The sequence below is a fragment of the Ruditapes philippinarum genome, unplaced genomic scaffold (assembly GCF_026571515.1).
Source record: "Ruditapes philippinarum isolate M1 unplaced genomic scaffold, ASM2657151v2 ctg6899_1_1_1_1, whole genome shotgun sequence".
NCBI lineage: Eukaryota > Metazoa > Mollusca > Bivalvia > Venerida > Veneridae > Ruditapes > Ruditapes philippinarum.
Window position 1 is genome coordinate 18,101 of NW_026854664.1, and position 23,655 is coordinate 41,755.

At 31.3% G+C, this 23,655-nt stretch overlaps 3 protein-coding genes and 1 long non-coding RNA gene across 5 annotated transcripts; 1 reads left to right on the top strand and 3 right to left on the bottom strand.

The window, feature by feature from the left end:
* Positions 1 to 3,587: 3,587 nt before the first annotated feature.
* On the bottom strand, positions 3,588 to 7,532 carry LOC132740705 (uncharacterized). Of its 2 annotated transcripts, XM_060728671.1 has the most exons (4): positions 7,263 to 7,532; positions 5,175 to 5,291; positions 4,832 to 4,945; positions 3,604 to 4,541 (listed from the first exon to the last, which is right to left on the bottom strand). In XM_060728671.1, the coding sequence occupies exons 1-4, from the start codon at positions 7,528 to 7,530 to the stop codon at positions 4,153 to 4,155; spliced, it is 888 nt and encodes a 295-aa protein (XP_060584654.1). In that variant the 5' UTR covers positions 7,531 to 7,532; the 3' UTR covers positions 3,604 to 4,152. The 2 variants fall into 2 exon arrangements, with proteins under 2 accessions (XP_060584655.1, XP_060584654.1); XM_060728672.1 differs by lacking the exon at positions 4,832 to 4,945 and having other exon boundaries at positions 3,588 to 4,541.
* Positions 7,533 to 8,446: 914 nt separating this feature from the next.
* Positions 8,447 to 10,765, bottom strand: LOC132740707 (uncharacterized). The gene is made up of 3 exons (XM_060728673.1): positions 10,741 to 10,765; positions 8,909 to 9,016; positions 8,447 to 8,715 (listed from the first exon to the last, which is right to left on the bottom strand). Exons 1-3 carry the CDS (start codon positions 10,763 to 10,765, stop codon positions 8,447 to 8,449), a joined length of 402 nt encoding a protein of 133 aa, XP_060584656.1.
* Positions 10,766 to 11,741: 976 nt separating this feature from the next.
* Positions 11,742 to 12,521, bottom strand: LOC132740708 (uncharacterized). Its single transcript, XM_060728674.1, has 2 exons — positions 12,502 to 12,521; positions 11,742 to 12,072 (listed from the first exon to the last, which is right to left on the bottom strand). The coding sequence occupies exons 1-2, from the start codon at positions 12,519 to 12,521 to the stop codon at positions 11,742 to 11,744; spliced, it is 351 nt and encodes a 116-aa protein (XP_060584657.1).
* A 422-nt stretch (positions 12,522 to 12,943) lies between these two features.
* On the top strand, positions 12,944 to 14,052 carry LOC132740706 (uncharacterized). The gene is made up of 2 exons (XR_009627193.1): positions 12,944 to 13,081; positions 13,419 to 14,052. It is a non-coding gene; the product is annotated as an uncharacterized LOC132740706 (long non-coding RNA).
* Positions 14,053 to 23,655: the final 9,603 nt, after the last annotated feature.

The following is a 23,655-nucleotide window of genomic DNA, read 5'->3' on the forward strand; positions in this document are numbered from 1 at the left end:
TGTTTTTCTTAAAAAGTTATAAATCATGACGAAAAATGATATATCAATCATGTATTTTCAGTTATTATTTCAATGTAGTGCTGCTTTTATCACACCAGGTAAACGAAAAAGGTACCTCTTTCGCAGGTTTACGATGAAGCGCTTTATCGCTCCTTTCGAGATAGTGCATGTCGCTAAAAACAGGTGTCAAGTGTTTTTCCTTGTTAATGTATTTTGTAAACACTATACAAAATATCAAATTTCGGAGAATGCTATGCCATGAAGATAAGATTAACATTTACAGAAAACGTAAAGTTGTTATAATTGTCTTTAAAATGTAGTTGTGGCGGCGTTTGCCAGTTTGCGAATTGAGCGTTGAACTGGACTGTTTCATCATGAAGCTGTTGTTTTTCCTCCAGTTTTCATCTAAACCGCGATTCAGATTGAAAAACATATAAGTTTCAAGTCCTTTTTACTGTAGTATTTAGTTCAATTTGTGAAAAGGGCAAAATATAGTACTTGCTATTGAAGAGCTATGTATATGATATAAATATAATCATTATGGTCCAGCTAAGCTATTTAGAGGTAAATACCTTATTAATCTATTGTTAAGATATGTAATAATGAGGAAATTAAAAACATTTTTTGACTGATAATGTACTGATTGTGATTATAGTTGGACGGAAACGTTTCGTTATAAAACCTTTGAATACTAGTTTGCAAACTATGAATATTAATATCGTATCGTTTTTAGTAGCAAAAACACAAGGTTTTGTTTATAGGTTTTACCCAGATAATTATAATTGCAATCTGTTTGAAACATGTTTTCCTTAAAATGAAACATTTAAGTGGAATGTTCTTAAATGATAACCTATGTAAAAAAGTTTTAGTAAAATTATTTGATGTGAATATAATTGAACATTAAAACAAATGATTATCGGAGCAACATATTTGAGTTCTTCATAATAGGATAAATATATTATGTGAATTTGGACCGCTTTAAACTGCATGCCGTTCCCTAACCTGCTAGCTTGTTATTGATAAAGATCAATTACAAAAATCCTGTTAATCAAGATCACAAGCATACATTTGTTGAAAAAAATATGAGCTTCATCCGTGATGTAAAAGACATGATAAACAAAGAGAAAACACAAAAAGGTAAAGAATGATAAGAACACCAAATGTCTAGATTAAATAATGAAGAACAGTAATAAAATCGCTTCACTTTCTCTATAGCTTTAGGCGAAAATGTAAGTACAGCCTTCTTAGCAGAGGACACAACCTGGATAAAAAATATTCATTACTTTATCTTAGAAATGGCAATAATAGAAAGAGTGTTAATGTACTTTTCACGTAATCCTCAGTATCTTGTCTGAACTATTCACTTTCGAGGTTAATATTGTGATAAGGAAAAATGAAAACTTTCTTTAATGGTATCACAGTAAAAGTTGTATTTTGTTCAATGTCTATCGAGGGAAGTTTTTTAGAGCGTGGGATGTAGCTTGCACTTTATAGTACCGCCCATGAACGGGCTTAATCAAACTGAGCCTGCAGTATTTTCTTTTCTGCCCTTTTAGACATTCTTATGAACTCTATTTCTCTCTATCTGTATGTCTGATTTAGAATACTTTTCAAAGTTTCTCTTAAATACATGTAGTTTTGTTTTCGTCTTATTTGTTTTATTAACTTATGAGAACGTGAAGAAAATATGATAATATTCACATATTAAGGTAAAATAACATGTCATAAAAGGATATGTATCATTCCACATTGTATAGTTTTCTCATGAAAATATTTGATGCGTTGTCATTCCAGTGAAATGATATAGGTCTTGGAACATTCTCAAAGGAAAACCTACGCTCCTTTTCCAAAATAAGGTTTGATGAATATGATTAAATTCCCATCAAGCCTGAAAAATTGTGCTTGTTTTAATATTAATCAGCTTTTTGTTTTTATGTTCTGTTACAATTTCAAGAAAGAAATCATTGCCCTTTTGCAAGAAACAAGGCTTCATTTAAAATGTATTGAGTATTGTGTTAATAATGTGTATATATTTCCTGTTTATCAAGTGCTCGTAATGAGAACTGGAATGAACCCAAAAGCAATGATGAAGGAAATTGCTGATGTTTAACGTAAAAAATGTAGGAGATAAATTCTTCTTCTTCAAGTATGCCATTAGATTTTTATCATGTCTACAATTATAGCTAGCCATATTAATGTAATAAATTAATACGATTTTATATTCTTTTTCCTTAGCTTTGAGGTGGACACTTTTTAAAATGACAATAAACTGCCATAAAAAAGGTTGCAAATATGAGCGCATTTATACATTCAATGATCACTACCCTTTAATTTATTATGATTTATTTTTGAGATAAATATGCCGTCATGAGAACAAGTTTAACTTGTACGGGAAAGGCTGCGAGAAGTTTATTAATAACGTTTTATCATTTAAACGTATAATTGGCACTACTTTTCTTTTCCAATGACACAAAATGTCCTGCAAAGTATTCGTGATAAAAAGGGAAATCTGATATAAAAGAGAATAAAACAGCACTTCATTACAACATTATTTCCCAAATGTGATGGCAGCCCATTAGCAATTTGTCACGTTTGCATGGATTAGCGAAGCACGTAATATTTGTAATGTAGGCTGACATATTTTAAATTCAACTAAACATAGGAACTTTGATGGTTATAAATTAAATAGTTGTCGATTACAACCACCACTTACCAATTAGTGAATATATAGAAACAATGTTTGACCAGTGATACATTACCAAATTATTAAATATGGTTTTCATTTGTTTTCTAAATATAAAAACATAGAGCATTCATTGCACATGTATGTGGCATACATTGTCTGACTGCGAAACATCGTAATAAAAATGAACATAAGAAAGGTGTACATATTTGTTTTTATGATCAAACAATTGAACATAATTTCTTATAAAAAAATTTCCGTGACAGTTTACAGGTAATAAAGTTGTTTTACGTGCACGCAGTTGCAAATTGTCTCAGAAATGTAACTTGCATTTTTTTGCTTCAATCTAAAGGGATAATCAAATTAAGAAAAGCAGACACGTTTCTGATTCTCTTTAAAGTCAGCTCCTTTCGCTATATTGAAGGGTTGTATAATTAATTTGAAGTGGCTTTTTAAACGACATCAAAGCTTGATATTAATGTCCCGATTCTTAAAGAATAAGAAATTATCTCTAATTTAACGATTCATTTTCTTTAATTGAACAGAGAGATACTTCTATAATTTCAAAATAAAATTAAATGTAAATCGATGATAAGAATGTTATGACTCAAATTCATGTCCTTATACCCTCTTAAATCAACTTTAGTCGCAACAATAATCGCAAGCAAAGGCAGAAACCTAGCATGATAGGTTAGATGCTTTAGAAACATTCGGTGTGTGTTTTATCTAAAAGAAACTTAAACTATCTTTTTTGAAGCAAACAATATGTGAATAGGCAATTTAACGGTAATTTTGAATGTATACAATTGTTGTTTAACATGTGAAGGGCGGACAAACTTAATGCGGACGGACGGACGACCAGACAGATGGACGGACGGAAAGACTGACGGCGAGCAAAAGAAACAAAACTCCCAACAATTTTGGTAGACATAATGATTATAATTTAAAATCAGCATGGTAAACTTTCTTTATATTTTGCACAAATGTTAAGAATAGTTTCTAGATAATTATTATTAAAAAGTATTTGATGCCCCGATTACATTTGACAAAATCTGACGTGATTTTTTTACCCCATCCTCTTCTTAATTGATGTAATATGACAGTAACATGTCTTAATAAACAAAAAAAATCATATAGATTTTACATTGATTTATTTGAAGTTATTTAAACATGACTGTATAGTTTTTTTTTATTATCACTTTTCAACAAATGAAATTATGATAAATGAAACTTTTCTACAGATAATAACAACATAATTGTTGTTGTTGTTGTTGTTGTATAAAACCGATAAAACATTTGAACTTTACATGTCAACATTTATCAAACAAGATGGTAAACTTTTGTATTTTTTTATATTTATGTCTAGAATATATTAAAGTTTAATAATATAAAGTTTTAAACGCCATTTGAAAAAAGTGTAAATTATACATCTTATACCTTAATGTAAATACGTGACTGCGACTGGTCAATTAATATGAAACACGAAATCCAGTGAAACTAGAAAATAGGCCCAGTTGGTCTATTTGCTCGCAATCAGAGGGTACAACAATATCTCCTTCTTTTAAACGATAAATGAATGACCCTGATCCTGACTGATATCCACTATTGACATCAGTACCACCACTGCTTACTTCTATCTGTTCAATGCCGTTGACAGAAATAAAACATACGCTGTCAAGTAAACTCGGGCTTCTGATTAGAGTTGCTGTGAAGAAGTAGAGTCCTGGATGATTACAAGTAAACACGCCCGAGGACACATTATAATCGTCGCCTGAATTGTATATCACCTTCCTGAACTTAAGGACAGTTCTATCGGAGGAATTATCTGGGTTTGATACAGCAAATCCGATCGACACGTCTGAAAAATGATATTTAAAATTATAACAAGTCATAATTTTACACAATTTTTTTGTTGTTGTTTCTTCCCAAAATAATGTCTGCCATACAAGATAAAAAATCTGAAAACTACCTCTACCCTTTTTATTAGAGTGCAACCGTCATAGTTATACACCCATTTATTTTATGGAAAGTGCCTGAAGTTGTTTTTATAATATTGATGCAACTTATAGTTAAGATAATTTAGAGCTAATCTATGTAATTGTTGAAGTTAGAATATTAATTGATACATATAAAGAGCGACGTACTTACTTGTTTCATTTAATCTGTTCGTATTTAGGAGAGTTTCTGTCTGAATCTGTCCCTGTGCGTGTTCAATCGTATCCATTTTTTGGCTTAGAATCGTCATCAGTTTCTGCAGATCCGCTGATAAAGAGTAAACGGTTTACAAAAGTAATAAAAAATCAATGTAGTCAACATGTTCTTGTTCCAGAAGTATTTAATCTAATTATGCATGAAGTTGGCGACTTAGTGACTCAGCGGCCAAGCGACGTGAAGTTGGCGGCCCAGCGGCCTAATGGTGTGAAGTTGGCAGCCTAGCTGTCCAGCGGCCTGACGGCATTTAATTGATACATATAAAGAGCAGTGTACTTACTTGTTTCATTGAATATGTTCGTCAAATTTTGGAGAACTTCTGTCTGAATCTGTACCTGTGCGTGTTCAAGCACGTTAATTTTTTGGCTTAGAGTTGTCACCAATTTCTGCAGATCAGCTGATAAAGAGTAAACGTTTTACAAAAGTAATAAAAAATCAATTTAGTCAACCTGTTCTTGTTCCAAAAGTATCTAATCTAAGCGATTTATCATAAAGTCTACATCAGTGATAAATCTCTAGATGAGTTAACAGAAATACACGAGAAAGCTAGTCGAGAATATTTCAAAATAATGTATCAATTTATATTGAACTTCGGAAAACTATTATTCTTAATTTGAGCTTATTCAGAGACTGACGGAAATAGCCGATTTGTTTCTATTGTTCGCAGATACAATTCGACCAATCAGAAGTTCTTACTTTTGAAAAATTTTCACAAATCATAAGCTGCCAAAAGACATCTCGCATGTTTCTTTTTAAAGACACAAACTTGTTATGCTCATTATCAGTATTATGACGATCTTCCAACATCGTAACATTACTTTCCCCAATGAGATGTTTCGTGCCGAGACTTGGCAAGAGAAAGCAATTTGTACGGCAACTCCAGTCCGGAAGTTGTCTACATCATCCCACCGCTACCACCAAATGTATCGGTTTAAGGCACACAAACCCTGTCTGTTAAAACCTAGCTAACCACAAAGAGTGGTATGTGTCCTTATATATTGGAAACATTCCCTTATGTAAATTTACCAACTTTAGTTTTTGCATATTATTATGTATTATGACGTTCTGTCAATGCCGTTACAAAGGTAGAAAAATGTAAGCAAAGTTGTATTTTGACTTCCATACAAAATACTTATTCTACAAATTACCAACGGTGCAAAAGTGGCAGGTAAGAGTTCATGAATATGACTATTAGGATTTAAAAAAAGAAACAATAATAAGATACAAAAAAGTGTTTTTAAAATAGAAAATGATAGCGTTTCTGAGGCATAGTAAGCCTTAAGTATTTAAATTTAAAACATAATAACGTATGAATATGACGGCAAGAATGTTTTTACAATTTCGACAAGATGATGATGATGATAATGACGATGATTGATCTATGTTAAATGTACAATGTTAAACTAACTCAATAAATGTTTGTAATATATGTAACAAGAAAGCATGAGCCAAAATATTTATTTCATATTTATAAATCATAAGAAGTATGGGGCGCTTTATCCGTCAAAATAGAGCATCGTAATATATGCATACCCTCTTTGTTGGGAGCGATATCCATTGCAATTCTGGCCAGGTGCCGAAGAATAAAGCTCTCTGGAATTATTATTAGTTCAGACATATGTGGCGTAACATAGCTTATGTAGTTCGATTTCTTGACCTTTTATATTCATGATATTGATTCAACGCCAATGTTTCACATGCAATTATCAATTTGTTTATCATTTTCACACACTAAAATATTTATTTTTTTCATTTAGAAAACACTGTATAATTTGACCCGGGAGACTCGATTTTTTGGAAACATTAAACCCTTTTTGTTTACCTTTTACCGTTACAGTCAAACCCCTTTTTCTGTTCGGCGAAACCCCTTTCCCTGTTGGAACCCTCGTTTTTAAATTTCATTGCCCGGACAACGGGCCCATTTTTGGTCCAAAATACCAGTTACCTTTCCCCCTTTCAAAATTTTAAATTTATTCACTTTTGCTTGCGGAAAATATCATGTATGTTTTTTTAAAAGCAAAATTAAATGGCTTTTTAAGGGGGGAACTCCACTGGTTAAGTGTTTAAAAGTCGATTTCCCAAAACATTTTGCCCCGGGGCGCTGATCTTTTTCAGGAATTAGTTTGTGTAAATAAGGTTTTAATTATATTTTGACCTTTTTATCCAGATAACATTAATGAAAAAGAATTTTTAAATAATATAACACAAAAGAAAAAAAACAATAATTTCGTACTATATTTGCCTGGTGTTTCTAATTATTAAGCCATAAACAAACAAAAATAAAGATTATATTCTTATCAGTTTAATATAGCTGTTATCGTCCAATAGACTTGCAGCAAATTCGATAAAGAAAATCTTTAGTACTGACCTTTATTATTTGAAGCCTTTGAAACGTTTATACTCATGTATAAAGAAACAGATACTGCGATAATCAACAGTCCAATTAAAATTGAATTTACGAGGGTACACCAAGTACACATCTTGGCTGAAGGAGTAGTTTTATCTGCAAGCTCTCCTGTACCATGTCGAACAGTATCGTAAATTCTGCCTTGCTCAGTCCTATTACCTCCCGACGCAATCGCAGTAAAACTGTCTTTTGCTGTGTCTGAATCCCAGTAATGATTGTTTGACTCCATAACTACATAAAATTAAATCCCGTTTTTTTTTTAAAATTTAAAAATAAAATTTTCAAATTTAAAATTCAACAGTTCTCTATACGGGATCCAAAAATTAAAAAGTTTATAGGGTTTTGTGTTATTTTATTTGGGATTAAAAATTGGGCAATTTCACCAATTTTTTGACCCCTTTTACCCTTTTTTAAGTAAAAATTTAAACCCGCGTATATAAATTTTTAAATCCCTTTTGGGGGAAAAGGGTTTTTGTAAATGAAAAAAAACAAACAAACAAAAAAAACAAAGGGAAAGTAGAAATTTTTTTTCCCCATTGTTTTATTTTTTGGGAAAAATTTTGGAACATTTTTTAGATTCTTTGAAAGATACTTGTTTTAAAAGTCCGTTTTATTTCCCTTTTGAAATTTTATAAAAAATAAGGACCTGGTTTAAATTTTAAAGGGCCTTTTGAGACGAGTTATTGAAGTATACAGTTCAACCTCCGATTTTTGAGAACCATAGACATGTTGCTGTTTTTTTTTTGTTGTTGTATTTTTTAAGATTTTTTTTTCTAAACATTTTTATTTTTTATTTTCTATATTTTACATTCGGTAATTAACTGAATTATAAAGATGAGATAAATATCCAACTGAAAAAGGATTTTATACATACCAACTATAAGTGGTCCATCAACTATAAGTGGTCCTTCAACTATAAATGGTCCATCAACTTGAAATAGTCCGTCAACTATAACTGGTCCATCAACTATAAGTGGTCCATCAACTATATATGAGCCGCGTCACGACAAAACCAACAGTGCGTTTGCGACCAGCATGGATCCAGACCAGCCTGCGTATCCGCGCAGTCTGATCAGGATCCATGTTGTTTGCTATCAGTTTATCTACGTGTAATAGAGTTGGTAAGCGACAATCATGGATCCTGATTAGACTACGCGTATGCGCAAGCTAGTCTGAATCCATGCTGGTCGTAAACGCAGCAGGTTGGTTCTGTCGTGACGCGGCTCATATGTTCCATCAACTATAAGTGGCCAATCAAGTATAAGTGGTCCATCAAGTATAAGTGGTCCATCAAGTATAAGTGGTCCATCAACTATAGATGGTCCATCAACTATAAGTGGTCCATCAACTATAAGTGGTCCATCAAATGGTACATCACCTATAAGTGGTCCATCAACTATAAATGGTTCATTAACTATAAATGGATCATCAACAATAAGTGATCCATCAACTTTAAGTGGTCCATCATTTTTTAAGTGGTCCACCAACTATAAATGGTCCATTTATTATATGTGGTTCAGCAACTTTAAATGGTTCATCAACTATAAATGAACAGTCAACTATAACTGATCTATCAAGTATAAGTGTTCTATTATATATAACATCACCTATCAGTTGTCCATCAACTATAAGTGTTCCAGCATCTATAAATTGTCCATCAACTATAAGTTGTCCATCAACTATAGGTTGTACATCAACTATAATTTGTCCATCCACTATAAGTTGTCAATAAGTTGTCCATCAACTATCAGTTGTCCATCAACTATCAGTTGTCCATCAACTTTAAGTTGTCCATCAACTACATTGTATAAGTGGATTTTGAGAAAATTAACATGGTATACCATTACTAGCAAATACAATGAAATGAAAATGGTGTTATGAAAAAGGTCAATAAAAATATCTAGTGCATATTCTTTTTATTGTATGCTATAAAGTGTTTAGAAGCAGAAAATATTAGATGTATTTATGTATTTGAAAATTTGTCATTTATGTTATCTTCTGTCACCATATATAACGCAACTTACACATTAATTTTATTGAAATAATGGGTCAATTAGAAAAAAATTGTGCAGATACGAATATTATTACTTTAATATTACTAATCATCACAGCCAGATAAAATTACATAAAAAAGGTTTTTAAAATGCTCCTATCCGGTAGGTGCGGTCATATCCGCGGATATGAGTCATATCTGGCATTACGTCATACTGTTAACAATCAAAATCACATAAAAAATTCTATAATTCTTGTAGCATGTATGTCTCAGGTATTTCGTTTCCACCGGTATTCAAATTAATGTAAATGCTAGTTTTCAACTAGAGTTTTATTTGTCTTACTTTCAAAAATTAAAATATACGAGAGGCGTTCAAAACATTTGTAGACTTATGTTTTCATTTCAGAAATAATTTTGATTTAAATTTTATCAATTGAGAGATTGTTATTTCTTCTTAAAACAATGAAAATTCAAATCGATAATTACTCAGTTTTAAGACTGACAGCCATTTCCATAGCCATGATAACAAAGATGTATTTAATGTAACGGACGCTACTTTGAGAAGTTATGAGCGATGCACGACACGACAAAAAATTGAAGTAACGTCCAGTGACGTCGCTGACATCGTAAAACACCATCGTAACCTTGGGCGCTGACATTGCTTTATGCGCCGTCAAGTACAGACAGTTTGTCATACGCGGTTGCAATTTCATTTTCATGTGTATATTTAATTTCCGTTTCCGGTCATGTAATTTTTATGAATTATGTTTGCCTAACAAAAAGGTTATAAGCACAGCATACGAATAAAATGAACACCACTCGTAATTCAATATTTTGTTGTTCTCTACATATCTTTATTCTATGTATAAGCAATCAGTTTTAACTGGCACATACCTTCAACTTATATTTTTGTTGGGTTATAACACACATCAACATGGTAAAAGTCTTTCTAGCTTTACTGGTAGATTGTGACCTCAGATGCACCTCCACATGTCTTATTTTAGAAACAAGCCAGTACCACAGTAAAACCAGCAACATCTCCGCTTACTAGATAATTTCATGGTTTAAAAGAATTCCAAATATCTAACAGGATTTTGAAATAAATAACTGCAGTATTTGGTAATCTCGAACTGTTGTGATTTTTCTTGTTCTTGTTGTGGTTGTTGTTGTTTGTTGTTGCGTCAATTTCGTTTTCAATCCATATCTTATATTAAATCGGTTTAAATGCCTAATATTTTAATTAAATGCCTAATATTTAAATTAAATGGCTAATATTTAAATTCAACTGTTAATGCACTACTTGATAAAATGTTTTGTGACAGTTAAGGTGTGCGTACATGTGTTGTTTACTTCATACGACCTTTTAGTCTTCCCAAACGGCTGTGTATCTGGACCATTACTTACAGGAAGCCAGCTCTGGCCATTAAAACCGATTTGTTACTTTACCTGCCTGATGCATTTTAAGTCCCATAGTGCTATTATTAGTAAACACTTGACACACTTTAAGATGTCATGAAAGCATACTTAGGTTTGTGTCCGATGTTACTACCTTGTGAAAGTTCATAAATAATAAAGACCTTGTTATGAATTTAGTGCAACTGAGACAGAGTTATTGAAGTATACAGTTCAACCTCCAATTTTTTTTGTTGTTTTTGCTTTTAAGATTCTTTTTTGTAACACTAAATGTTGTTGCATTAGTTTTTTAAAAACGTCAATATGTGAACTAAAAATAATATCAAAGGAGTGGAGATATATCTAGCTTTGACTTAGATTTAGTACTGTACTGTATACGTTTATATTTTTATTTTAATTTATTATATTTTACATTCGGTAATTAACTGAAATTTAAAGATGAGATAAATATCCAACTAAAAAAGGATGCAAAAAAATATTAAACTTATCAACTATAAGTGATCCATCAACTATAAGTGGTCCATCAACTATAACAGGTCAATCAACTATAACTGGTTCGTCAACTATAAATTGTCCATCAACTATCAGTGATCAATCAACTATAAGTGGTCCATCAAGTATAAGTGGTCTATTAACTATAAATGGTACATCAACTATAAATGGTTCATCAACTTAAAGTGGTCCATCAACTATAAGTGGTCTATCAACTATAAATGGTTCATCAACTATGAATGATCCATTAACTATAAGTGGTCCATCAAATGGTACATCAACCATAAGTGATCCATCAACTATTAATGGTCCATCAAATATAAGTGGCACATCAATTATAAGTGGACCATCAACGATAAAGGGATATCAGCTATAAATGGTCGATCAACTATAAGTGGCCCATCAACTATAAGTGGGTCATCATTTCTAAGTGGTCCATCAACTATAAGTGGTCCATCAACTATAAGTGGGCCATCAATTATAAATGATTCATAAACTATAAATGGTCCATAAACAATAAGTGATCCATCAACTGTAAGTGGTCAATCGAATGGTACATCAACTTTAAGAGGTCCATCAACTATAAGTAGTCCATCAACTAAAAATGGTCCATTTACTATAAGTGGTCCATCATCTATAAATGGTCCGTTAACTATAAGTGGTCCAGCAACTATAAATATTTCATCAACTATAAATGGACAATCAACTATAAGTGATCCATCAACTATAAGTGGTCCATCAAATGATACATCAATTATAAATTGGTTTTCAACTATAAGTGAGCCAGCAACTATTAATTGTCCATCAACTATCAGTGGTCCATCAACTATAAGTTGTCCATCAACTTTAAGTTGTCCATCAGTTATAAATTGTCTATTAATAATAAGTGGATTTGAGAAGCTAGCAAATAAAATGAAATGAAAATTGTGTTATGAAAAAGGTCAATAAAAAGATCTACTGCATATTCTGTTTATTGTATGCTATAAAGAGTTTTTAAGCAGAAAATATTAGATGTATTTATGTATTTGAAAATTTGTCATTTATGTTATCTTCTGTCAACATATATAACTCACACATTTATTTTATTGAAATAATGGGTCAATTAGGATACGATTATTATTTCTTTAATATTATTAAATTAAATGCCTAATATTTAAATCAAATGCCTAATATTTAAATTAAATGCATAATATTTAAATTAAATGCCGAATATTTGAATTAAACTATTAATGCACTACTTGATAAAAAATTTTGTGTTTACTTCATACGACCAGACTGCTGTGGATATGGACCATTACTTACAGAAAGCCAGCTTTGGCCATTAAAACCGATTTATTACTTAACCTGCCTAAAGCATAAAGTCAAGGACCAAATATTTATTGTTCTCTAAATGTACTAAGAAAATCTGGGAAGGTTATTAAAACGGAAGCTAAATAATTGTTAAACGATATACAATGTAATTTACTTTTATCAATTAAATAAGTGAATGCTAGTAACGGAAATTAAACACGACTTGAAGTGAAATGTCGATTAATACACTTGACTTTGCTTTGTTAACTACCAAAGCTGAATAATAAGATAAACATATTTTAGGTCAAATAAATTCGACTACCACCTTTGTTTACTACGTGATACATACTTAAAATCATTAAAATTAGAAAATCGTTTTTACTTAGGTTCAAGACCGCACCCAATAGTAGGCGTATCGAAAACAATAACAGTTACGACGTTAATTAACAATGGTAGGATACTACGTCATGGCTATAGAATTTGAGCTTATTGTAAAAAAAAAGTTTATAAATTTATTGCCTGGTTTAGGCTTGAAAATGGGATATATGTTTTTCTCTGTATGCTCCCACTCGGACTTTTACCGAAACATATAGTAAGTAAGAAAATTAAGAAAAAAGGTTAAAAACCTTCTACAAATTTATTTTTAACTCACCGGAACATAAACCGAGTCATGTGTACAGAATTTTCTAAATTGGTTTCAAATATTTCTATTCAAAAATAAGTTTTTTTTTTAAATTTTCTTTTAAATGGAAACTGCTCCCACACGGACTCGATTTCAGATATGCCCCCAATCGGACCCAAATATATACAGATTTTGAAAGCACATTGTTGTGGTAAGCTTTGATGGACTATTTTCACAGTTTTTACACCATTTTGGCAATAACTAATATATATGTTTGGTGACATTAACATTTTCCTACTTTTTACAGAGATCTGTAAAAAGACATCGTCGGGCAGGAACAAGGCGCCATGGCAAAGATTCAACTGACAGCTTCACTTTACAAAAAGGTGCACTTGGCTTGTGTTGGTATCGGATCCGAAGGGATGATTCAAAATTATTGCCAACAACAAAGCTAGGACTGTAAGACGGACAGGTTGGATCTCAAGTTTTGTTGAGATGTTTAATGAAATGGTGGTGTTTTATAAAGAAATTATAATACATTGTTTAGAACTAAACTGGTTTATGATTCTGTTGGACTCGCACACACATTAGAGGCCTGCATTTATTTAATAATTCCTGAATTTAATATTTTTCTTAACTATTTAAAACGAAATGACTTGCGTGTTTGTTAAACTCGTGATTTGAGATTTTAAAACATCATAATGGTACGTTTATGAACATAAAGAAGTCAATATATATCCGTTGATTTTAATACTTTATTAAAGAACAATTTGTAAATCATTTTTGTCATAAACTGGTAAAAAGTCAATGGTCTGTCATACCATGACACATAAAGCATGTATCATTATTATTGACAACTTTGACAATTTTAAGTCTGAAAAATATCATTTATTCATATATTTTTTACCTAAAATAACAATATGAAATAAATCAGAAAACAATTATCATAGTTACTTCTTTATCTCTGTTTTTTCCATATATCCTAGACATAATAAATCATGACAATAATTACAACTCCCATAAAAAAACCAAAGAAAATAAACAACAAAGAAGCATTGAGTGATTAGTCCTTGTCCTTATGCTCTGCTATTCACTTCTATTTAACATGTTCAATATAAAGTTTTAAGTTTATATCTCAAATACCTTTAGAGGTATGGTCCTTGCAAACAATTTATCATGTATTAAAAAGAGCAATAAATCCAAAACTGGAGGGTTGTCATTCTTTTTTGCAGTATTTTACTATACAGTAATCTATCCTCCAGTGACGTTTCAAATAAATTGATCCTTTATGACATATTGTCCAAAAATTAACGCAAATACTGAACAAAAGACAATTACTTCAAATAGCTATTATTCTTGTGTTTTCTTGAGTATTCCTCCTCACTGAGATATATCAACAGTTGTTATCTAAAATATTTGTTCCACCCATGCCGTGCCAAGATGTCCCGCCATGTGCTTCCTTACGTCGCAATGTGGTTCATACATTTTCCCATACTAGTCGCAAAATCAAACAATTTCTACAGAACAAAACTTTATTATATTTTCAAAATGTATAATCAATTTGTTTCTTATTTCAAAACTCGATTTAACGAGGAACTGTTTCAACAGAACCTATTTTTACTTATTCTTAGGCCGATAACTGATCCTGTAAGAAGACATATTTGCGAGTGTGTTATGGTAAAACATGTCACAACTTTAGTTATTTAAATATAAGTATCTTATTTCAAAGATGCTGTTTCATTGAATTATATTCTTTTTTTCAATTATCTCAAGTACTATAGCCATTCTTCGGTGCGCTACATGATTTTTGATACTCTTGCGTTTTCTTATAATAAAATTGTATTTTACCTTCGAGTGGACGAATTTTCTGCAGAAAATGGCCCAAGTGGGAGCATTCAGCAGGTGCGCGATGACGTTTTATCCTACAACTGATTGGCGTCCGCGCCGAAGCGCGGCGCCTGTTATGGAATGAAATCAGATTTTGTGAAAGGGCGACAGCAACTTCTCGAGCCTTTTAGTCGGTCATAATAAAAGCCGATCATTCCGATCGGTATGAGGGTGCTTGATTATTAATTAAAAATGAAATGTCGCGATATGTACAATGAATAGCGAACTAGAGAATTACGCTCTGCAAAGATTTTCAAATGAAATATCCTTTTCCGTCAATAAATCGCGCTCTTCAGGGTATTTTTATTTATCATCTTGTAGTACACAGTGGGTTATTATGGTATGTTATTCCGAAAGCTGTAATTAGTATGATGAGTTGATGACCTAAATATTCCGAAAATCTATTTATAGAGGGATGTACTCCTATCGGTTATTCCCGGTCTCTCCTGGTCTATTTTGACCAGGATAAAATACAAATGTACATGTATATGGTTTAAGAATAAACAATATTATATATTGAACGATTTGCCATAATTTACTGACTTTTTCCAGTTAAGTTTTGACTTATATAATCGTCGGCCAGTATGACAATTGATTTTTTTAAATAGTAGTAAACGTAAAAACTCAGCATTAAAATACCGGTAGCACATAAAACACAAAAAAGAAATGAAAACAATATTCATAAAATCTGTAATTTTTTTATTAAAATAGATATTACAATTATTGTATAATAAACAATTATGCTCAACATTGATCAACATGGTAATATAACAAGTGTCATATTGTTACTAAGTGTGAACAGATACCTTAAGAGGGGGTCTTCGCTAATAAAGGGACAATAACACAAGTGTGGTGTTGATCATGCGTAACATATGGATTATAAATGATTGTATACATGTATAGCCGTTGCTATTAATAATTAACCACGATCATAAAGAAATAACAAGTAATATTCTAATACCTCTGCCGGTGAATATCACATCATATTCAATGGCTCACTAGTCAATAATTGTATAATGTCTTTCGAGTGATATACAATTCTGGTAAAAACTAATTAACCATTGAAAAGTTTATAAGAATATCTTGTCATCATATATCTACTAGTTCATCTTCACCTGCTGCATTTCTTGTTTGGACGCCCTTTGATGATTTGCATCAATGCTTTTCTTGTTAATACTGTTTTGTATTATCATGTCTGTTTTAGGACTATTGACTTTTTGATTAAGCAATTTTCTAATTACGGATACTAATAGTTTTCATAACAGCCTATATACATGTATATATTTGTCCTGTAAGAGTATTTGCTTCGATATACCTAATGATTTAAACAAAGAATAAACTGTTGATATTGATGCCGAAACAATTGTTACAAGTTTCCATTTTCTACTTTCATAACGCCAATTTTGAAACTTCCGATAAAGTTTTCTCTTAAATACATGTATATGCAATATGTACTAGTATATAGTACGTACTTGGATAAATGCATTTCATATTAAACAAACTAGTTTTTACTTTATTTTTTTTTGAAAGTGTACCCAATATACCTGTTACAGAACAATTATTATAAGAAACAACTTGAATTGAATAAGAAGTAGTGCTTGACATTTTAACATCTTTCTCTTTAACAAAATAACGCCCCAGTTAATTAAACAGGGGTTACACAATTGTATGAATTCGTAAACCAAAAACACGTGGTCTTAACATTCGAATGGAATATCACAATCATATTATTTTTCTAAGAAAACTAATATACAGATGTGCCAAAAACAGACGTTGTCTAGTGAAAGAAATATGATACAATAGGTTAAAAGCACAGTTGTTGTTCAAATAAACTGGGCTTTTATAAATAAATAGAACGGAAACCTAGTAAACGTAATAAAGTCACATAAAACCCGGTTGAAAGGTAACTCGCAACCCCAAACATGTGAAGCACAAATAAGATACACCGATTTTTAATATTTAACATCATTTCATACTTCACTATTTTATCTCCCATGACGGTCAATGTAAGTTTTACGTTTATTTATTGACTATTACAAATATGCCCGTCAATGAATTGGTGGAAATCAATCTGTAGCAGTTAAGGATAATAAATTAGCTAATTTCCAGTTCGATTTGGATCACTCGGTGGTAAATGGCAGCCCATGCTTGATACAAATACAAATTTAGTCTAGAAACCAGCTTTAAAAAAAAAGTTAACTACGATTGAATAGGTATTAGTAAATAAAAGTATTTAATATATCTTTATTTTGTATTAAATTTTTACATAGGTAAATAGGAATGATTCGAAAGTATCACACTAGACACGTTGAATGTATGAATACACTGAACACTGTGTTTGTGTTGAAATTTTGAATTCTGCTTACGCCAATAAGCGTTGCTGGTGAGCGTCGATTACATTACGTCAATAAAAGAGTTTAAAAAAATTTCATGCAATTTATTGTGTTCTTTTAGATTTCATTTTTTTTCTCTTATAGAGCATGTTATATTACATGTACATTGTTATGTTACATTCAGAAAAAGAAGAACAAAATTCAATCAGTCGCAAGGATATTTTAGCTATTTCTTATATCATATTCTTAATCAGAGAACAATAGATTGATATTCTGCAGGAAAATTATCTTTCTACAAATCTAATACGTCACGTTAGAGTTAATTAAAGGTCGAGATAGATATTATATTTTTTTCTCTTACTCTCCACTATCAGATATATAACACTTCTTTTATGCATACGATATCGTGTTTATTGTACTTTAGTGTTAGATAAGGTGATAATGGACCTTGGCGGAACATTATTCCACACCTTTTCCATATGTTGCTAAGTCAACTGCTCACAAACAGTATCACAAACATAACCATGTGTTCTTTTGTGCAAACCAGGTCAACCAGTGACTATGTATTATCTCAGTGTAGCAATTGGGCAACAAGTTAGCTAATTTCAATAAAACTGTAAACACTGGAAAGGTCCATTAGATGCGGCCCAAATTCATGGTTCTAATAAGAAATAGGTAAGGGCAACCCGTTAACGATTAAATATCAAAGCTAAGTGAAAAGTAAAAGGACCTTTCACAGAACTGTTTAAAAATTAAAAAATCCTGCTGGAAATATTGAGCATTTGCTTAGAAAGTAGACAACAAATCGAACAAGCGACTGTATAAAAACGTGAACTATACAATTCAGCATACTATTTTGTATCAACTACAAGTCAGCATATTTAGACAGTGTAGATCTAGTATTCGGAACATAAGAACAAAAAGGTAATCAAACATTGTATGTTCTTGATTCTATAAAAAAAAAGAATACACAAGTCTATAAAAAAAGAATACCTTGTGTATTTTGAGAACTATAATTTGTGTTGTTCGGAAGTTGATTTTAAACGAAACAAAGTATCACCTTATATTTTGCATTATTCTTCTCATTTTTATTATTGTTCTTAATATTTTAAAGACAACAAGAGTTTTAAATATATTTCATCATATTGTGATGTTTTCAATTCCCTTTTTCAAGCCCCTCTTATTTCCCACGTTTAATGAGGTATTGTCTTTATTGCATGTAATGAATTTATTTGCTTAACTAATACATAGTTAAAGGGATGCTGTTAAAGCAATATACTAAATTTTCATTTACAGACATTAAACTGAATTAATTTAGATAAAATACATTAACATGCATATGCGTAGAAAGTGCTACAATGATACATCATTTGTGTTACTTGCTAGAATATTTATATATCTAAGGAACAGTACAATTAACTGGTAGAACAATAATTGTTCTACTTGCTTTTCTTATTCATTCATTAAATTATTTTCTTGTCTGAAAGTTGATGATCATTTTCCTTTACATAATGTGCATTATTGCACATATTTTTATTAAAATTTACTTGAAATTGGTAGCATGTTGGATTTATAATTGAAATGGATAAATTAGACAAACAATTTCATCAAACTAGTGGTTTTCCATATCTTAAGTAAATTATTATGGAAAAATAGTTGTCATATAAAATTTGACAAAAAATATTAATAAAAAAATAAACAATACAAAATAACATTGTTATCTTAAAACTTCTTTACCTAAACCTTGTTTTCATCAGATGATGTATGTTTATCATTTTAAAAATCTTATAAATGGAGGGGCATGTGCGAATAATAACGTCATTATAAAGTGTTGTCTATCTTCTTCAATAACATGACAGAATACTACTTCATTGATAAAAATGTTATCATGTTTACAAAACAACAATATCACCGTAGGGAACGTGTTACAGTATCGCGTTTTCCGGTTACAGTATAGAATTTTCAAGATGGAGGATTATTTATTGGAAGAGAGGTAGGTGATTTTTATTCAGGTCCATACTACAGGTAGTTTAGTTTCTAAAAGATGTTTTTGTGCTTTGCTTGTAAGGAACAAAATCCGGTATCTAGTCATATATTTCTTCAGACCCTGCACCGCAGATTTATCTCTATATTGTCTCATAAATGTGCAGATTTGACAGTTTAAAAATTTGAATCGAGAGACCAACGCATTTTTCTCCAATTTCGACATTATTTATGCATGCCTAGAAAAGGTAAATCTACAGAACGTTAGTCCTTTATGTTAGGAAACGTTTATAACAGTAAATGACCAGTTGTACCTCTTTTCCTGTTCGTCAAATGCGTTTGAAAAAATAAACAATGTTACAGTATAGAGCGAGGTGAATTGTGCAGGGTTACAGCATAGACCTTGCGACTTTGATCCAATTTTGTTACAGTTTATACCCAGATTTCGGTTACAGTTTAGATACTTGCCCAATTTCAGACAAGGTTCATGTGTCCATTATTTTTATGAAATCACTCGTACCTTTCAATTTAATACATTCTTAGAAAGGTTGTATTACTTTTTTTCTTTAGCAGGAAAGTTATAGTTTGCTCTTTTCCTTACCTTAAGTTTCAGATTGGGACTTTTTGGAGATTAAGTAATGTCCCAAGTAAGGACTGTTTTCACGACAACAACCGTAACTTTTATCAAATTGTATGGAGAGGAGAAAAATTATTGATTGATTTCATTACACATTATAATAATGCCTATTATTAATAAAATAGAAAAAAGAATCCTTAACAGAAGTCCAACACGGAAAACATGAAAATGTTGCAGGCTCAATTTGATTGAACCTGTTCATGGGCGATAGTGGTAACTGCAAGCTACCGCCCACGCCTCCTGGCACCGGCTTAAGCAGAATTAAACATTTAACATGAACTGGTAAACTTTAGATTTTTTTTAACATCTATAGATGTGTTCAAAATGCGGTTATCATGGATTTTTCATTGTGACACGTAAGTGCCCTTCCATGAAAAGCGGCATATTACACCAGGTTAAAAATTTCGTGTGCTCCTAAACGAGAATACAATGAGTGAAACTAAATAAAATGAAATTTTGAGAGGGGATCGGAGGTTATGAAGCCTGCATACCACAGATAAGCTGTCAAAAGACACAATTAAAAAGCAGGCAATACCCTAAGGGTGATTAAACAGTATTTATGTGAGAAATACTGCAACCTTAAATTTTTTTTTAAGTTGGAATTCCCATCTACAATAATGTTTTTTATAATTATTTAAAAAGGGGTTTGTTACGTTTGGCTTTCTTGGATTTTAAGTTTCAACGACACTGATGAGGGCATGTGAAAACATTCCTGCTTAAGTGTAAAGAAAGACCCCAGATATCCTTTGTGAAATATTTCAGACACGAGCGGGCACCTGACTAGAACCACGGACCTTCCGTAAATTAGCTTGATAGATTCCGCGCATACAAAGAATCCAAAGTCATGATGTGATTTCAACTACAGCAGTAAAGGAAAGATGATTTGAAGTCGACGGCCTTATCCCGACTCTGCCACTATTATGTACCTCCACCAGGCTCACTGGAGAAGATATTGTAATTGTCTGACCTTAATTTATACTCTATAACTTTTTCTATACAGGAAGTCTGAAATAAATAAAATGACTTTTAATTTAATAATGACAAAATAATCGTAACTTCAACAAAGAAGCATTCGAAATGACGGCAAGATCATGATTTGTTTTGAATGCTTTTGGTTCGAGAAGGATCTTTAAACATTACCTTTTTTCAAAATCTATGTTTTGGGTTTTCGAAACCCCGTTTGCAACCGAAACCATTGCGACAACTTTGGTAGAAAGTCATGTAAATTTTATCACATTTAGTCAAATAGTTAATTACTGAGGGGATGAGATTGCATACACATGTGCACGACAGACGGACGAATAGCCACCGGGCCAATAAGCTCACAGAGATTTAAAAGTCTATGTAACATTGATACATTTTACCTAGTATATATAGAAAAAAATCGAAGTCTAAATTGTAACCGAAATCTGGGTATAAACTGTAACAAAATCGGATAAAAATCGCTAGGTCTATGTAAACCCTGCACAAATCACCTCGCTCTATACTGTAACATTGTTTATTTTTTCAAACGCATTTAACGAACAGGAAAATAGGTTCAACTGGTCATTTACTTTTGTAAACGTTTTCTTACATAAAGGACCAGCGTTTTGTAGAGTTACTTTTTCTATGCATGCAAAAATAATGTCGAAATGGGAGAAAAATGCGTTGGTCTCTCGATTCAAATTTTCAAACTGTCAAATCTGCATATTTATGAGACAATATAAAGATAAATCTGCGTTTCAGGGTCTGAAGAAATATATGACTAGATCCCGGATACTGTTCCTTACAAGCAAAGCACAAAAACATCTTTTAGAAACTAAACTTACTTGTAGTATAAGACCGGAATAAAAATCAACTACCTGTCCTCCCCACAAATAATCCTCCATCTTGAAAATTCTATACTGTAACCGGAAAACGCGATACTGTAACACGTCCCTACGGTGAATATAAGATGCGGAAAGCACAAGGAACATTTAGGAGAATACAAAATATTTCACTACATTTGCTAACAAATGGGTCTTGGTTGGAATATTTTACGAAGATAATGCGTTTTACAACGAATGATGTGACAAAACATTCGGAATGAAAGTTTGGTATTTCTAGTTCATATTTTTATGTTCATATTCATCCCGTGCAGAATGATTGCAACAATAAACAACGAAATGAATATAAACAAGTCGTATATCAACACTTCTTATATATAATTTATAAATTAAAAGGCTTTTCAATGTAATTATCCGTATAATGACTGATAATTAAGATATGTCTATTTTCGAAATATGTTGTTTTGCTCATACTCAGTTATCTGGATTTAGGATTTTAAACCACAGTTTTGTCTAGAGCTTTTTATTATGACAAGTGTTATTTTGTGAACGGAAATGTATAAAAGTTAAGCTGACCCAGTGACATTTAAAGTGTGTATATATTGCAGCTGAAAGTTTTGTACGTTACAACGTGTCATTACAAAATAGTAAATAAGAATTTTTTTATTTCTGTTTGACACTCCTCATTTAATGTATCTTATGATGTTGATTACTTGTCAAGACTGTACAGAAATAATTCTAAACATGTGTATGTTCAAGAAATTTTAACAATATGTAGAATTGAAATGCTTTTTTGTCAGATACTGTTTTGTATGATATTAATTAAAAGTATTATCGAAATCACGATAGTCATATGAAATCAAGACCAGTCATGAATTACAATTAACATGCCATTACCATTAACATACAATTTTACTATCCATATTGTAGGTATTTCTTTTTATAACTTTCCTTAAATCTAAAAGGTGACCAAAGAGATAATCGAATTCGTGATTTTATAAAGGATGTTTACATGTAATCAAACATATTTGTACCCTCAGTTAGAATGCCAGTTATTTAGGTAAGAGGAACTCATTACACACATTATGATTTTCACATCAGTTTAACAGTTGGATTAGCAAATGTTGTATATTGTATCGAAGATTCTTACAAATCATAAAGCATTATGCCTTCAGATTAATGCTGATTTCCGTTTCTTTAAATTTATTTAAATGTATTTTTTTTACATTGAACAAAGAACGTAATTTACACAATGCAAACGGCGCTTATAATCTAAAAAAAATCCATTAATTTAAAATTAAATCGATCAGAATATGCACATATAGCCCTTTTATCACGCAGTAGAAATATTGTGATAAATACTGCGAAATCAGCAATAAATTGCATATAATATGTAACCTTTGTCTTGCATTATGAATATTTTAACCTTTCTTAAAACCTTTCTACATTTGTCTCACGGTATATGTTCTTGAACTATTTTGACTAATCTGGAGGCCTGCAACTTTAACCCAATTGTTAAAATGCTAAATGTATATCTGGGGATACAATTATAAATTAATACAAAGTTATTAATGATGTGCAAATGTGCTGCATCAAACGTTTATATGATAACATTTCATAAAACATCATTACATGTTTATAGGCTGTAGGCGGAAATATTATTGCCACTAGAGGAAACAGATGCATCGTTAATTTAGCAAGTAAAATAAATATGCAGATATAATTATTATACGTGGGTATCGTAATTTACAATTATGAACTTCATCGCCAGTACCATTTATATATTCCGAAATTGAGTAATGTACGTACAAAAATCGTCTTTTCGTAGACATCATTTACTTTGATTGCAAGCCTGAAATGTTAACACAAGAATAATGATTACAAGATGTTAATAGAAAG

Excerpts from the sequence above, each read along its gene's own strand:
- LOC132740707 (XM_060728673.1), bottom strand. The coding sequence starts at position 10,765 with ATGGGACTTAAAATGCATCAGGCAG. Across the intron at positions 9,017-10,740 it reads ACTTAAAATGCATCAGGCAG|TGGATGGACAAATTATAGTT; the intron begins GTAAAGTAACAA and ends GACAACTTATAG. Across the intron at positions 8,716-8,908 it reads AGTTGATGGACAACTGATAG|TTAATGAACCATTTATAGTT; the intron begins GTGATGTTATAT and ends ATCCATTTATAG.
- LOC132740705 (XM_060728671.1), bottom strand. The coding sequence starts at position 7,530 with ATGGAGTCAAACAATCATTACTGGGATTCAGACACAGCAAAAGACAGT. Across the intron at positions 5,292-7,262 it reads AAAGGCTTCAAATAATAAAG|CTGATCTGCAGAAATTGGTG; the intron begins GTCAGTACTAAA and ends ACTCTTTATCAG. Across the intron at positions 4,542-4,831 it reads GAACAGATTAAATGAAACAA|ACGTGTCGATCGGATTTGCT; the intron begins GTAAGTACGTCG and ends ATCATTTTTCAG.
- LOC132740708 (XM_060728674.1), bottom strand. The coding sequence starts at position 12,521 with ATGGCCAAAGCTGGCTTTCT. Across the intron at positions 12,073-12,501 it reads ATGGCCAAAGCTGGCTTTCT|ACAATTTATAACTGATGGAC; the intron begins GTAAGTAATGGT and ends TATTATTAATAG.